This window comes from Argiope bruennichi, chromosome 3 (genome assembly GCF_947563725.1).
Source record: "Argiope bruennichi chromosome 3, qqArgBrue1.1, whole genome shotgun sequence".
NCBI classification, from domain to species: domain Eukaryota; kingdom Metazoa; phylum Arthropoda; class Arachnida; order Araneae; family Araneidae; genus Argiope; species Argiope bruennichi.
Window position 1 is genome coordinate 17,232,278 of NC_079153.1, and position 14,918 is coordinate 17,247,195.

Below are 14,918 nucleotides of genomic sequence, written 5' to 3' on the forward strand. Positions count from 1 at the left end.
GATGAATTTTAGAAAATTTTGTTGACAAATTCTTGAGATATTACATAAATTAAGAAAGATATTCTTTAGTGCCCATAAGGTTTAAATGCTCAGTGACTCTGTTTTCAGTAATCATATTAAAAAAAAATGCTTTGCTTCAGTAAAAAATATTATTATATTAATTGCAGATTAATCATTTTCACTTTAATTTAAAGCATAAATTCTACGGGAGCTAACAGAAAATTAGAGAGATACATATTATGTTATGATTGAAGGCTTTTATAATGTTATGAGTAAATTATATTACCATCAAAATTTGAAGTTTTAAAATATTTTGATGAAGAAGTTATTAAAATAGGAATTACATAAAATATTTCATTATTAAAATTTTAACGAGCATTAAGATTGGTGAACCGGCTGGTCGCCAATGGCGGCTAGTATTTTAATAATTGTAACTACTTTTACATGTGGAGAATCCTTGTGGCAAGCTAGAATTTTTACTTTTCGGCTTATATAATGCCACTTAAGGAATATAAGAATTTTTTGAAAAATCGGAACTTTATTTTCTAATAAATACTTTACAGTGGGTTGTAACTATTTAACTTGAAAACTTACTGATAAAATAATTTGTTTTATGCATAATGAACTCCATCATTTGTAACAATAGTTTTTGTTATTGCTTGTTTTATATGTTCAAGATTTCTTTTAGAAGAATAAAAAATTTCATATAATTTATCTGACGTAAATGTATTATTATAATATTGTATATAATCATTAAAGAAATTGAAGTCAGGAGACAAAAATTATCAGATCCTTTAATATTATTTTTTTGGGTGCAAGATATACCATACACATAGGAAAAACGAACAATTTTACATAATTTACATGAAATACAGATTAAGATTTAAGATTACCACTTTTTTCATTGTAAAATTATGCATTTCTTACTTTAAAAGAAAGACAGAAGCGGTTTATAAAAAATAAAAATATATAATAAATTTCATTGAATAGCAAGACGAATAAATGTCTTAGAAAGTGAAGTTTTGTAAGAATTTCTTTTGATGAATCTTTTCTTCTTTCTAAGAATCCTTCTGATATTTTATGTCAAGAGAATAACATAAAATTTCGAAGGAAATTCATTTTTAATTTATTACTTTTTTTAAAGATTTGATTTTTTAAAAAAAAACAAGAGATTATATGTGACTATTTTTTTTTAAATATTTGCGATCATTTTTTTATGTGAACAATTATATGAACAATCGCGTTTTGTAAAATAATTCTGCTTATGCATATTAATATCTTTTTTAAAAAGAATTTTAAAGTTTCAAGAACAAATGTAAAAATTAAATATATATCTATTGTTAAACTGTTAGGTATAACAATATTGTTTCTGTAAAATATATTTAGAAATATTATCAAGATTTGTAACTTACACACAACTTGATTGAAACTAAAATCACAGGATTATAATCGTAGTCACAAAATCAGGTATATTTAAGTATCGTTGCTTTTTTAAGTTATCACTTTTACTCACATCTGAAAGTACAGACAAACAGATGTTCAATCTTTTCTGGTTTTAGCTCAATCTTTTATAGGTGCCAACAGTATAAATGTTAAATTCATATACTGAATTTTATTCATCTAGTTTTCTTCATTTTGTTGTTATTGTGTTAACTTACATTCGAACAGTTGGACAGATAGACTTCCTCTGAATAGATTTTGCTGAAAATTTGATAGATATCTAAAATGTTTGATGTAAAGACCATATACCAAATCTTATCCGTCTAACTCAAAGCGTTTTTTACTATCTTTGTCACAGACCGACATTTACCAAAAATGTGTTTTTCGAACTCAGAAAAGGAAAGAGTTTTTTGAAGTTTCGGAAAATTTCGAGTTTGAATTTTTTGGCGATTACAATACTTTCTTTTCACTTTGTATACGAGAAAGTAAAAAGTGCCTTTTGATTCAAAAGACTGTAGTTCCCCATTCGACTTGCATTCTAGATGAGCATTGTAATGATTCAGCTTCTTCCCTGTTTGACCATGGTGACGTTTCTTTTCCCACGGTCCATAATTAGCATCCAGACAGCAATATCAGCAATGGCGACGCCCTACCGCAGTGTAAGTGCTTCCAGAAGTGCCAGGTGGTCAACCCCTTTAAAGTAAGGACATCTGGGCAATTAGTGCGAGACCAGATAAGGGACCCCACCTGCATTGTATTTGAAACAGATGTAAACCTGCATTCTTTACATTGTGGAGGGTGGCTCCCCAACGCATTCCCACGGTCGACGGTAGACCAGTGAAGTTGTTGCTGAACGATTATTGGATAACCGGTAAAATGGTCCGATGTGAATGAGGGTGGGAACAGGATAAAAGTGCAAGGAGATTGGAAGAGAAGGAGCGTGGACACTGAGGCAGAAAGCGGAGTGTCCGACTAGAATTTCACCCGAAAAGATTCGGTGGATCCCTGGATCTACGCCTGTTTGCGAGAACGCTACGAGTCGGCTAGCTGTTTTCTTAAGAGGTTTCTCCGAAGTATTCGAGGAACTATCCTTGTTGTGTCAAATAAAAATCATTTAACCTAGAACTCATTTAACCTAGATGATGAACTGTAAATTTATGTAAATAAAGCTGTAAATAAAGAATTTGATCATAACGCTACCTTTTATTGGATCGAGACTTTACACCATCAACAAGGCGCAAGATTAATCACTTGAAGTGTGCGGATTAAACCTAGAAAATACATGTTTATCACAAGGCCAGTTGTACGTTGGATTCTCACGAGCCAGACAGCTAAGAAATTTCATTGTTTTTGTTAAACACGGAAAAAAATGTCTATTCTAAAGCACTTGAATAATTAAAGTTTAAAAAAATAGAATAAATATTATTTATATTTCCTCTTCATATATAATTCAATTTCAATTAATGTATTAATTGTCGGCAAGAAAATAAATATCCTTCTTAGTATCATTCTTAATTAAACTATTTCAAATTTCAAACGATATTTCCAAAATTATTTCTTCTGCTGCAGCAACGAGCCGGGTACCAGCTAGTTTACTATAAAAACTAATTTTAAAAAAAGAGCAAGTCATGTTAAGGAAAAGAGATTTATTCATTATTTTCTTAATATTGAATCAAATGGATACACTTGGCTAAAATTATTTTCGAGAGTGTATTTCAAATAAGTTTAATTTTCTTTTCGCTGCCTTTTCGGTCGTTGAGATATAAGAGGAATGCTTATTTCGATTGCTGATTTGGCTTCTTTGGCGCTTTTCGGACTTTTCTGTTTATGAGGGCAACATTTTTTCGATGTCGTCTGCTTCTTCCAATTGGACACTGAGCCGGATTTGGATTTGATGGAATTCTGCGTGGATGAGACTGGTATGGAAAAAGTGACGCTACGTTTTGGCGATTCGACTGACTTGGTGGTGTTTTGACTCATTTGGTCACCAGCTGGATGATTATGACCCTTTAAGGATATAAACAAAGAAAAATTAAGGAACATTAGCATTGAGAAACTTCGTGTTGTTCTTGCCTATTTCATTCCCAGGTAGTACAGCCTGTTGGACAATGTTGTGCGATATGATACGATATTAATCAATATTCCATAATATTATATACTATATTTCGAATTTTGATCAATGTTTTACAATATTATACAGTATTTTTAAGCTACTAGGGTTTCTTTAAAAATTCAATAATTAATTCTGAATGCAATAATTAGGATGGATTCAAATTATTATTGCTTTAAATGTTAAGTTTTTGCATTATTAACTTCTGTTAAGGATCTGAGAAGTTTCATACCATAAAAAAATACAAACTTTTTAATTTTAGCAAATTAAAATAGAGATAAAAGTCGGTTCCCGAAATTTGTTATGTATATAGGTTTGAAAGACTGAAAGCTCATAAATTGACATTATTTAAAAGAAACAATCAGTATGATAAAGAAAAAATTACTAGTATGCGGTAGATGTAGATAGATAAGTATTTCGACCCCTTCTTTCACCATAATCTCCTCTAATTTCATTAGAGGTGAAATTCTGAAAATGATAGGATACAGAAAAACTTTGAGAATCATAGCTTTCTAATAAAACGTCACAAGTTTAGGTTAAAAAGCAGGTGAAGTTAAAGACTGTTGAAAATCACTTTTTAGTACAAAAGTTTCGTTATAATGAGATGACAATTCGTCTATCTTGAATTATTTTCCTAACCTGGATCATAACGCTTAGAGAGAAACTTCGCTCAACTACTCGTTTGAACTCATTTCAACTACTTTCTCTCCAGTACTGATTGATCTTCGATTGGTCTCCATTTTTTATATCTTTCATGACAGGGTATCAAATGTTCTCTAATGTATTGAAAATCGAGTCCTAATCGAGCAATCGCCAAGATTCGCGAATATTCGGATCTTTCATTTTTGCCGCAGTTATTGTATTGAAGATCAAACCGTTTTCTCTCTTCCATCAAATACGTAATCGCGTAATTTTCTATCATTTCGTATGCTTGGAAGGATTCTAATCTTACACGATGTATCTATCTCTACTTATAACAAGAATGAATGTATGTGTTGGCGTTCTATAGGTCAAATGATATGACCTACAAATGCCAAATTCGGCACTTATATGTACCCTGAAGGGTACATGAATATCTGTTCGAGTTTTTTTTTTTTTTTGATAATTAAGTTTTTTAATTAAATTTTAAATAACTAAAAAATAAGCTGGATTTGGGGGACGCATGTCCCGCAATTACTTTCGATGTTACTGAAAAAATAATAATATTTACACAGTTTCAATTTGTTTTTAAAAACATTATCTTTCTAATGATACCAATTTAACAGTTGGATGAATTTTGGTTATTCTTTTCAAAATGTTTTCTTATACATTTTCAAGCTAAAACTTTGGCGCAGCAACAATGTATCTTTCTTGCCTGATTTTCAGCAATAGCTTACATTGTTCCGATATTGAAACCGTTTCGATTATTTCATCAAATATTGAATAGCGTGATTTTCTTTAATTGTTGAAAGTTAAAGATTCTGTTTAAAATCTGAGCAGTTTAAAAGATGAATAAAAATGGGGTTAATATACCACGATTTTCAGAAGATGGATGAGCCGGATATTTACGTTTTTAATAGAATGGTGTGATGGGACTGGCCTCCATCAGAAAGGTTCATGTATAAAATGTACAGTGCATGTGAAAGACAATTAAAAGAATTGATCATTTTATGTCTGATAATTTGACGGTATCATGGAAAAGAAGTTGTATTTGAGAGATTTAATTGAAATTAAATACAAGCTAACCAGCTGATCCTAACCTGATCCGGTAAGTGAGAAATACGAAAGTGGAGTTATGTTATTCTGAAAGTTAGATTACAATTAAAGGTGCGTTTTTAATAGCATTTGGATGTGATAGGACTTTATAAAGTTGATTCACTTACACAGTAAACAAAAAAAGACATAAGACGGTACAATTCGATAGTAATGGCGACCAAAAAGCTCAAAGATAAAATTTTACCAAATAATAAAAATATACTCAAGTATATATATATATATATATATATATATATATATATATATATATATATATATATATATATATATATATATATATATATATAATGTGTGTGTGTAATGATATTTTAAACTCTAATTTCAATTTAATTACTTTCCAAGGTTTTATCTTAATTTTGCCCTTTGTAACTTCATTCTAAAAATCTTCTCTGGTTTCCTGATCAAAATCCACTTTCTGTTTAATTAATTCAACTGAAGTTGTGTAAAAATTACTGCGCAATCAGTTCTACGTATTAAGTGAAAATGATCCTTCCGTTGCCCTTGGCAAAGGTCAACACGTGTATTCAATCGACACGTGGCCGGAAATCCCATGTTATATAAGACTAGTGATCATTTGTTTCGCGCCCTTACTTTTTCTTTTGTGTCGTGCTGTGGCGGACGTGCCTTTTTCGCATCTCTGCTTGTAAATAATTAGGCTTTCCAGGAACGGATATTAAAATTAATTTAAAAATGTAAAATGTCTCTTAGTGTCTTCGAACCTGCATTCTACTTCAACCAAAATAAGCTTATATATATATACAGTAGACTCCCGATTATCCGCGCCTGCCGCACAAAGTTTTTTTTTTTTTTTTTTTGCTTCCAAGCAAAGAGAAAATACTTCCAAAGCAAGAAGCAAACACAAATGACTGATTTCTTCAAAAAGGTGTAGTTTTACAGTTATGCTTTTGTAATTACATAATACATTACAGTATTAAAAGAGTACATATGTATTCATTTTTCTGTGTATCCTTGACGCCTCTCGTAAGTACAAAGCACTTTTCTGTTTTCATTAACTAAATGTATTTTAGGTTAGTTTTGAGTGATATACTAAAATATTGAGCGTTAGTTAAACATTTCCTGCTGTTTATTTTACGCTTTATTGTACATAAAACGATTTTTCAAAGTTGGAATGACTGTTTTCTCTTTTGCTATACCCGTTTTTAGCTTTTTTCGGATTATCCGCGATTTTTGTTATCCGCGGCGGCCGCGCCACCCAATTCCGTGGATAATCGGGAGTGTACTGTATATATAAAATTAGTTAAATTTTTTCTTGGCGTTTTTTGGTCGCCGTTACAACCGGAAAGTAACTATAAAGCTATTAAAATAACACAGTTTCATGTCTGTCACAATTTAATGCTTAAAAATATTGTGGGGAAGAGGGGGATCATGAATATTAAATGAGGTGTAAGAAAGTTAATTGGAAATAACATAAACGATATTCTTAGCGAGTCAGTTGGTCGCCAAAGGCAGCTGGTTATTAATAAAAAATACTCCATGTTTTATTATAAAAAAGGACTCTGTTCTGTACATTAACATTTCATATAATTTGCTGGGTACAATTCGGTTGTAACGGCGACCAATAAGAGTCAAAAAAAAGTTCTCCAAGTTTTAAAAATATACTCAAGTATCGAGTTATATAATCACATGCTACATAGTTTGAAGATTTAAATCGCCAAATTGGCAAAAAAATTTCTTGGCATCTTTTGGCCGCCTGTACAACCACGACCTTCGTAATGCAAGGCCTCACAACTCCCAACACTTTCAGCCCGTGACGTCATGAGGTTGGATGAATTCTCTAGAAATTCTGAATCCAAGTGGTGTAAAAGAGTGCGGTCAGTCGTTGTCGAGTGAAGAACGGGAAATGTGTTTTTAGCTTTGTTTGAAAGTTTTCTGATCTTTTTTGCATATTAATTTTAATTTATCGTAATAAAGATGCCTAGCGCGTGCTGTGTTCCCAATTGTAAAAGTAATTATACAAAAAATAGCTCCAATGTTTCTGTAGTTTCGTTTCCAAGCGATGAAAACACAAGAAGAACATGGATCTCTGCAATAAAGCGGGACAATTTCCTGCCAACTAAATGTAGTAAGGTAAGTTTGATTTTTTTTTTTTGTACAATTTTTAGTTAATTAATTCTTTTGAATTGCGAAACATTTAAAATTATCTATAACTTCCATTTATCTTCTGTCATTTTTGTTATCTCTACATTTAGTTGCTTATGCTTCTAATTACTTTGGTATTGTTTGCTTGAGCTAAATAAAAAATTTCTTTGTTTTATTGTTACTTCTCATAGTCTTTTTTAAATTTGTTCCTAATATTTTAAATGTTTCGTTTCTGTATCTTTTTAATTATACTTCATACATATTTTTTAAAATCAGATTTAGGCCTAATGTTTGTTTCATATTTGAAGGTCTGTGCTAAACATTTTCAAGAAAATCAATTTTTAACAATTAGAGAAGCGTTTAATACTAGTACAGGAGAACTTATTCAAGTACCACTGGAGTGTAAAAGCCAATTTTTTTAGAAATTTTTAATAATTATCACCAAAATCTTACAAAGTACTTAAGTGATTTATTGTTATGCTCTTATAAAAAAAAAGTTTAAAATCACCTAATGAATAATAAAACTTAATTTTTAATTATATATATCATGTGTATAGATTGTAGCAGATTAAATTTATATTTTATTCTAAAATATTATGTAAAAAAGCTATAGTTGTAAGGACAGTATGAATTGCATGCTCATATAGGTTTAGAAAATGTAGTTTTTATTTTTTTTATCTATAAATCATCAGATTATATATAAAACAATTAATATTTATTATTATTTTTAAATATCATTAGTTATACACAATTAGTTATATACAATATGAATACAATTTTTACAACATATCTGAAACTTTAAAAAAAAAAAAAAAGTAATGAAATGTTACTGTTTTTAAATCAATTTTTCATACTGTATAAAATGAATTGATTAATTCATGTAGAATATTATATCACTTGAATGGTAGTATAAATAATTACTTTAGATATTCCAACATAATATTGAACTAGGTATTTATTTTGGATGAATGAATGTTTCTGCTGATTTTAAATTTTATTATTTAATACTGTCCAACATATGTTAGCTTTTAGTTTATGTATTAAGAAAATATTTAATCTGTTTTTAATTTTAAGTTTTAATAAATTACTAATTTTTTTTATCTAAAGAATTGCACTTTTTTTCTAGGCTTGTACCTGGTGCTGTACCTTCAATTTTCCTTAATTTACTGTCATACTTTTCCTCAGGATCAAAAACAAGAAGAGAAACTCCAATGGATAGGACAACACGTAAAGAAATTGGAAAATTTAAAAGCAGCTTTAAACAGCAGTCTCCAGGGCATAGCAAAAAGAGAGGAGACAGAAAAAAATCAACACTTTTTCTGATTTAATTTTAAAATTTAAAAACTTTAAATCAAATACATGGAGTATAATTCAAAAAGCAAACAAAATAATTTTTATTTGTCTAGGCACTTCTCAAGCTCCTAAGGTAAGTCATTCTTCATTAATTTCTTCCAAATTAGAAGTAATTTGTAAGTTTGTATTTTAACTTCATTTAATATTACAATTATTTTCATTTATCTGTGTGAAATTTATATTAAAGTTGGAAAACAAAATGTATTTTGTTATTGTCTCTCTGAAAATAAAATGTTACAATTCAAATAGTGTGATTTTTTTTACTGTTTCTACAGATTGAATTGAAATTAATTATAAATGCATTGAAATGTAAAATAAGATATAATAAAAACTAGGTTATTAAATTGTATGAATTACTAATATATTAAATGAAAACAATTCTTAATGTGAAAAAACAAGCTATGAAAGTAATTCTTTTTTATCAACAGAATTAGTTGGTGTAAAATTTAAATTTTATATTAAATACATTAATATTTTTTTTAAGTTCATAATAATTTGAGAAGTAAACAATTATATGTTAACTTATGAAATACTTGTATTACCTGTCACTATAATAAAAAAATTCATCAAAAACTTTAAAAAGTGTTAGATTAATTTAATTTTAAGCTTTTGAAAATATTTTCAGGGAAAAAACCAAAACGATTTTTAACAATTTTTAATAAAATAAAAAAAAAATCTCCATTAAAACAAGAAAAACTAACAATAATACCCCAATGTATATATCTAATAAATTTACATTGTGATTTAAATCTTAGAAAGTTTGAATGTTATTAAATGGTCAATAAGCTACAGAAGACCTTAAGATTTTCTACCATGCCGTTTCTTTTATTCACAGGGGAAAAATAAATAATTTTGAATTTTATGCAAGATTAATGTCTTAATATTAGTAAGTTATTTTTAAATGAATTTAAAATATACCTAAACATAAAGGCAGAAAGCGGGATACTGCTTACGGCAGCCAGTCATCCTACTCGAGTGACGTCACAAACAAGTTGTGAGGCCTTGTTTTACGGAGGTCGTGGTACAACCGACAGGTACCATTAATTGTTTATTTCAGTCAGTCATAAGACATTTTTTTAAAAAACAAAACATTTATTAGATAATAAAAACATATTCGCAACTCAATACATTATTGTCCCGTTCAATATTATTGCTCTTTTTTCCTTCTAAAACATCTAGTTTTTGTTATTCCTCTGTAGATATTCTCTTTACAATAATAAAAAATATATTCTGAATCGTGCTTTTATCAGTTACGAATATAATATAATTAGATGTACACCAGACTTATCCTCGTAAATGACATTTAGAGATACTTTGTGCATTATTTTAAAATAAGCTAGTTATCGCTTATAAATTTTAATTCACTCATATACTCTTTGTGAATGAATAAAAATTTGGATTAAAAAAAGCATTTGGAAAGAAACTTTAAAAATAATTTATTAATGTTCTTCATTTTTACTTTTATAAAATCCAACATTAAAATCAAAAATTAAAATTAAAAAATATTTTTATACTTAAAGTTGTTTCAATCTAGATATTTGTTTGATAAATGACATATTTTTTTAAAGAATATAGCTGATCTAATAAATGAAGTTTCATTTTGAGATATCACATACTAAGAAGTTTAAAACTTATAAAAATATGAACATTGAAAATTCAATCATTATTTTTCATATATTAAAAAAGTGAAGTGAAATATTAATCATTTTTATCCAAATTTTAAATTATTAATTATAAATGTCTGTAAATTTTCATGATACCTCAAGAAATCTCCTCTCTTTAAATGCGCAGACATTTAACGTTCATTTTAACCGTTTAAAATACTTCATTCAGCTGTTTATTTCATTTAATTAAATTAGTCAAATAGTAAAATATTAAAAAAATTATTAGTAAAATTAATTATCAAATTAATAAAATTAACTTAAGTGATAATGTTTTCCTCGTTAAGTTCAGTAAACAGCATTGCACAAGAAAAAAAAATCCGATGTTTTTTTACCTGTTTTTCCGTATAGCGTGCATTAATCGTGTTTTCAAACTTTTAAACAACAATTAATCCACTCAAATTGTTACATTTTAATGCAAAAACTTTTTAGAATATATAAATATGCGTTTTATGGATTGGATTATAATGGATTTGGATTTGATATATATATATATATATATATATATATATATATGGCTATTTAATATGATTTGAATGAAAACGTCGGGAAATTCTGAAAATAGAAGGTATCATCTAGTTAGACAATAGAAAAAAAATTAACCAATTGGGAAGTCAAAATTCGAAAAATAAGCTTTCCGCTGATGACAATTTTATATTCATATAATGTTTTTCTCTATTTTTAATAAATTTCAAGTAGGCTTATAATAATGCTTTTCAATGTTTTAGCGAAGAGATTTGTGCTCATTTGTTTTGCGACAACATTAAACACACTTTTTTGGTATGTTATCGAGCTTCTATATAATTAAGAGAAAATTTTAAAAATAAAACAAAAATGACGAAACAAGCCTAAAATATTTTCGTAAAATAATATTTCATACTTTAGGTTTAAATCTCTTTTGTCTCTCACATTAGAAATTTCCTTCTGTGAAATAAACACATTAAGATAAAAGTTAATGTGAAATAATCACATTAAATCATAACAGAAATAAAGTCCCTCTGGTGGATTTTGATGTTTAAAGTGTTTCATAGCAAAAGGAGAAGAAAAGAAAAGAAAAATGGAAGAAAGAAAAAGATTAGGATTTTGTTCTCGGACCATCTCTTAACCAGCATTGGCCTGAACTTGACCAACGAATGGCTCTCCGCAGTCAAATTGCCTGTTGAGTTTTTTTCATGAATGAATTTCTATAATTTTTTTTTCCGATTATAGTTACTCATTTTGAATTAATGTATGATTTTTAATAAGTTTTCTTAGTAAAAAAAAAAAAAAAGATTTATTGAGAAATGTATCTACAGTACACTCCAGAGTATCCAGTTCGCGCCAATCCGGCCTAGTTTTCTTTTATCGTAATTAAATGAGGAAGGCAAGGCGTCTATTAAGTCATCTATTAAGGACTTTTTCAAAACCTAAAAACTGTAAGTTCTGACTCTTATCGTAGGATTACCTTTTCATATCTGTGTAATCATTTATCAGTGAAAAATAAATTCAGTTTGAGCCAATTTTCTTAAGAATTAGTCCTACGATTTACGTTAATGTTTTGTTTATGTTTCCTACATTTAAGTTAGATATTACAGAACTGATGTTAAAATGTGAACAGTTTATATCCATTAAATTACCTTTTCTCTACTAAATTCTTGAAACGTGCAGAGCAGTATATATAAACTACCAGTACAGAGCCTTCTATTTTAAGTGGACGCGTTACCTGCAACTGCTTCTATGATTCACCGGGCTGCGGGTGCATTTACATTGCGATAAATGGAGGGCCTAGTACTCAATAAGAAGTGAGAAAATACGTATTATAACATTGAGTATTGGTATAAAAACTTGTGCCTTCTGGTATCGGTGGGCAAAGAAATTAATTCATAAAACTCTGGCTTTTTTGTTATCCGGTTGGCCTTCCGCTTCATGCCGAATACTCAGGAGTGTAGTGTGTTCATATAATCTGTATTGAATTATAGATATGAATGCACTGAGACAATAATAGTTATTCTAACGATTTACACTGAATGTTTAATATATTTAATCTGATGAATTATTTTCCATTTTAGCAATTTCAATGTGGTATTTTTTTTATTTGTAAGGAAAATTATATGAGTTATTTATCTTGGTGATATCATTAGTTTCTTTTTTTAAGTGAAGAAAAAAATATCTGGAAATACATTCATTTTAAATTGAAGCTGGAGTTCGTTATCTTTGATATGCTAATTAATTTAAAAACGTACCTTTGTTCCAGTTGAAGTATTTCTTTTAGAATTGCCCTCTTTGACATTTGGCATGAAAACCCAACCTCCTGAACTATTTCCAATTTGTCTTATGGTAAGAGGTGTATTTTGGGAAGTTCCCTTCGATTTCTGTCTACTTAGAGGCAATCTTTCGCTGCAGTTTGGGCAACAAGTGTTTTTTGCGTTTTCACTAAACAATTCCATCGAATCCAAGAGAGCAATCAACATATTCCAGCAGTGGGCCGTAATGCGCTTTCCAGCTACAGCTAATCTTAAGAAGTAAGCATACCAGTTGCGAATATCAAACAAGGCAAGGCCTATAGAAGTAAGCTCTGTCAAATCGTAGTTTACTGGATTGTTGCCAGCATCATCAGGCTGTGTCATGATTTTAAATTAAGGATTAGAGGTTGCACTACATATGCCTGAGAAAAAAATTAAATGATGGGAGCTGAAATTCTCAAATTAAGGAAATATCGGAAAGCAGACATTGTTTGGACAACAAAAACTTGGTAAAAATATGGCCCATTATTTAAATTCAAAGTAATTATTAAGTGATTGTTAAGGTATTTATTTCTAACATTGTTTCATTTTACTGTTAACTTTATCTTGCATTATTATACATCATCTCTGCTGATAACCAATGAGAGCTGTCTCTCTCAAATTTATTCTCAATTCTTTAATAAAGGTATTATCCCAGAGAATACCTTACATGGCATTAGCATACACTACTTACAAAACATTGATGTGGATTTACCATTTTTACTGAATCTATCGTGTGATCCTTGGCGAGTTATTTGGCGATTAATCCTTTTCATGCGTTAATAGTATCCGATAATCGAAATTGCATTTTAGATACATTCTTTCGCAACCGATAGAAGTATAAATTTGACGCAAAATTGTACTCACAGTCATAAATTCTCATAACAAATTTGATATATTAAAGTTATTGCGTTTTTGAACTATCGCGTTTTCTTATTTCTGAAAGAACAGACCAACAGACAGTCAATCCGTGGTTGGATTTGGCATTTGTACACATTATAGATGATAAATCTGCACACCGAATTTAATATATCTATCCCTCTTCATTTTGGAATTCTTGTGTTAATTTATATTCGAACAGCCATACAGACACACTTTCTTTAAAATGAATTTGCTCACTATTTGAAAGAAATTATAAATCTGGTGCAAAAACCGTATATCAAATTTCATCTATCTAGCTCAAAGAATTTTTGAGTTATCTTTAACACAGACAAGTGGCTGGACATTTTCCACAAATGTGTTTTTCGAAGCCAGGGAGGTCTAAAACGAGAAGATTCGTCTAAATCTCGTGTTCGAATTTTTTGACGATAACAATACTTTCTCCATACTACATACTTCTCTATCAAAGTAAGGTTTAAATATAAATTAATCGAAGATATTTAATTTTAAGAAAGTTTAATTGAATTAATTACATGTATTCATTGAAACAATAATTCCCTTACGGTTTCTTTAAAAAGCTCACACTTCCAATAATTTTTAATTTTTGCAACAAAAATAAAAATACGAATACGCTTCTAAAAGAAGCAGTATTCTGAAGTTACATTTAAAAAAATCGTCTGTTATTCTGATGTGTGTTCTGATTGACAAAATTAACCAATGAATTATTCTACTTCATTTAAATGAGTGTTCAACCTTATATTTAAAACGTTAGTTATAATCTTATACTTAAAACCTTATATATAAAACGTTACTTATTTTAAACGTTAAACTTACATTTAAACATTACTTACTGTTGTTGCATTTCAATATTACTTCTGGGCATACCCAAAAAAAAAAAAAAAAAAAAAAAAAAAAGTAGCATTGTTATGAGTTATTGAACGTTGTAAAAATCTTAAGAAAACTTCATTAAAATGATTTTTTTGAAGATAAAATTTAAATATATACAAAATGATCTCTAGTTAGTAGTTCTCTAAGCTACTTAGTTAACGTTTCGGCATTTTAAATTTCGTTATCCAACATCTCAAGCTACTTTTTTAAAATTAATATCCCATTAAACTTAATTGCATTGTCCAAATCTTTTAACTAATTTTTTATTTTTTTTTAAAGGATCTAAAAATGTTATTCAATAAAATATGTTGATTTGAATCATTCTTTCTAGCAGAAACCCACCAATTAAGATTTCAAGACGTATTTGAAACAACTTCATAACATATTGACTTAAATGTTTCCTTTTAAGTTTCTGTTATAATGTTTAAAATGTTTCCTTTATAAATGTTTCCCCAAAACGATTAAAGATAT

General features: G+C 28.7%; 1 protein-coding gene across 1 annotated transcript; it reads right to left on the minus strand.

Moving 5' to 3' along the window:
* Positions 1–3,165: 3,165 nt before the first annotated feature.
* LOC129962762 (uncharacterized) lies at positions 3,166–13,025 on the minus strand. The gene is made up of 2 exons (XM_056076757.1): positions 12,642–13,025; positions 3,166–3,447 (listed from the first exon to the last, which is right to left on the minus strand). The coding sequence occupies exons 1-2, from the start codon at positions 13,023–13,025 to the stop codon at positions 3,166–3,168; spliced, it is 666 nt and encodes a 221-aa protein (XP_055932732.1).
* Between the last annotated feature and the right edge of the window lie 1,893 nt (positions 13,026–14,918).

Bases quoted from the DNA above. Each gene is read 5' to 3' on its own strand.
- LOC129962762 (XM_056076757.1), bottom strand. From the start codon at position 13,025: ATGACACAGCCTGATGATGCTGGCAACAATCCAGTAAACTACGATTTG. The intron at 3,448-12,641 runs GTACGTTTTTAA...ATATCCTTAAAG, and splicing joins ATACTTCAACTGGAACAAAG to GGTCATAATCATCCAGCTGG.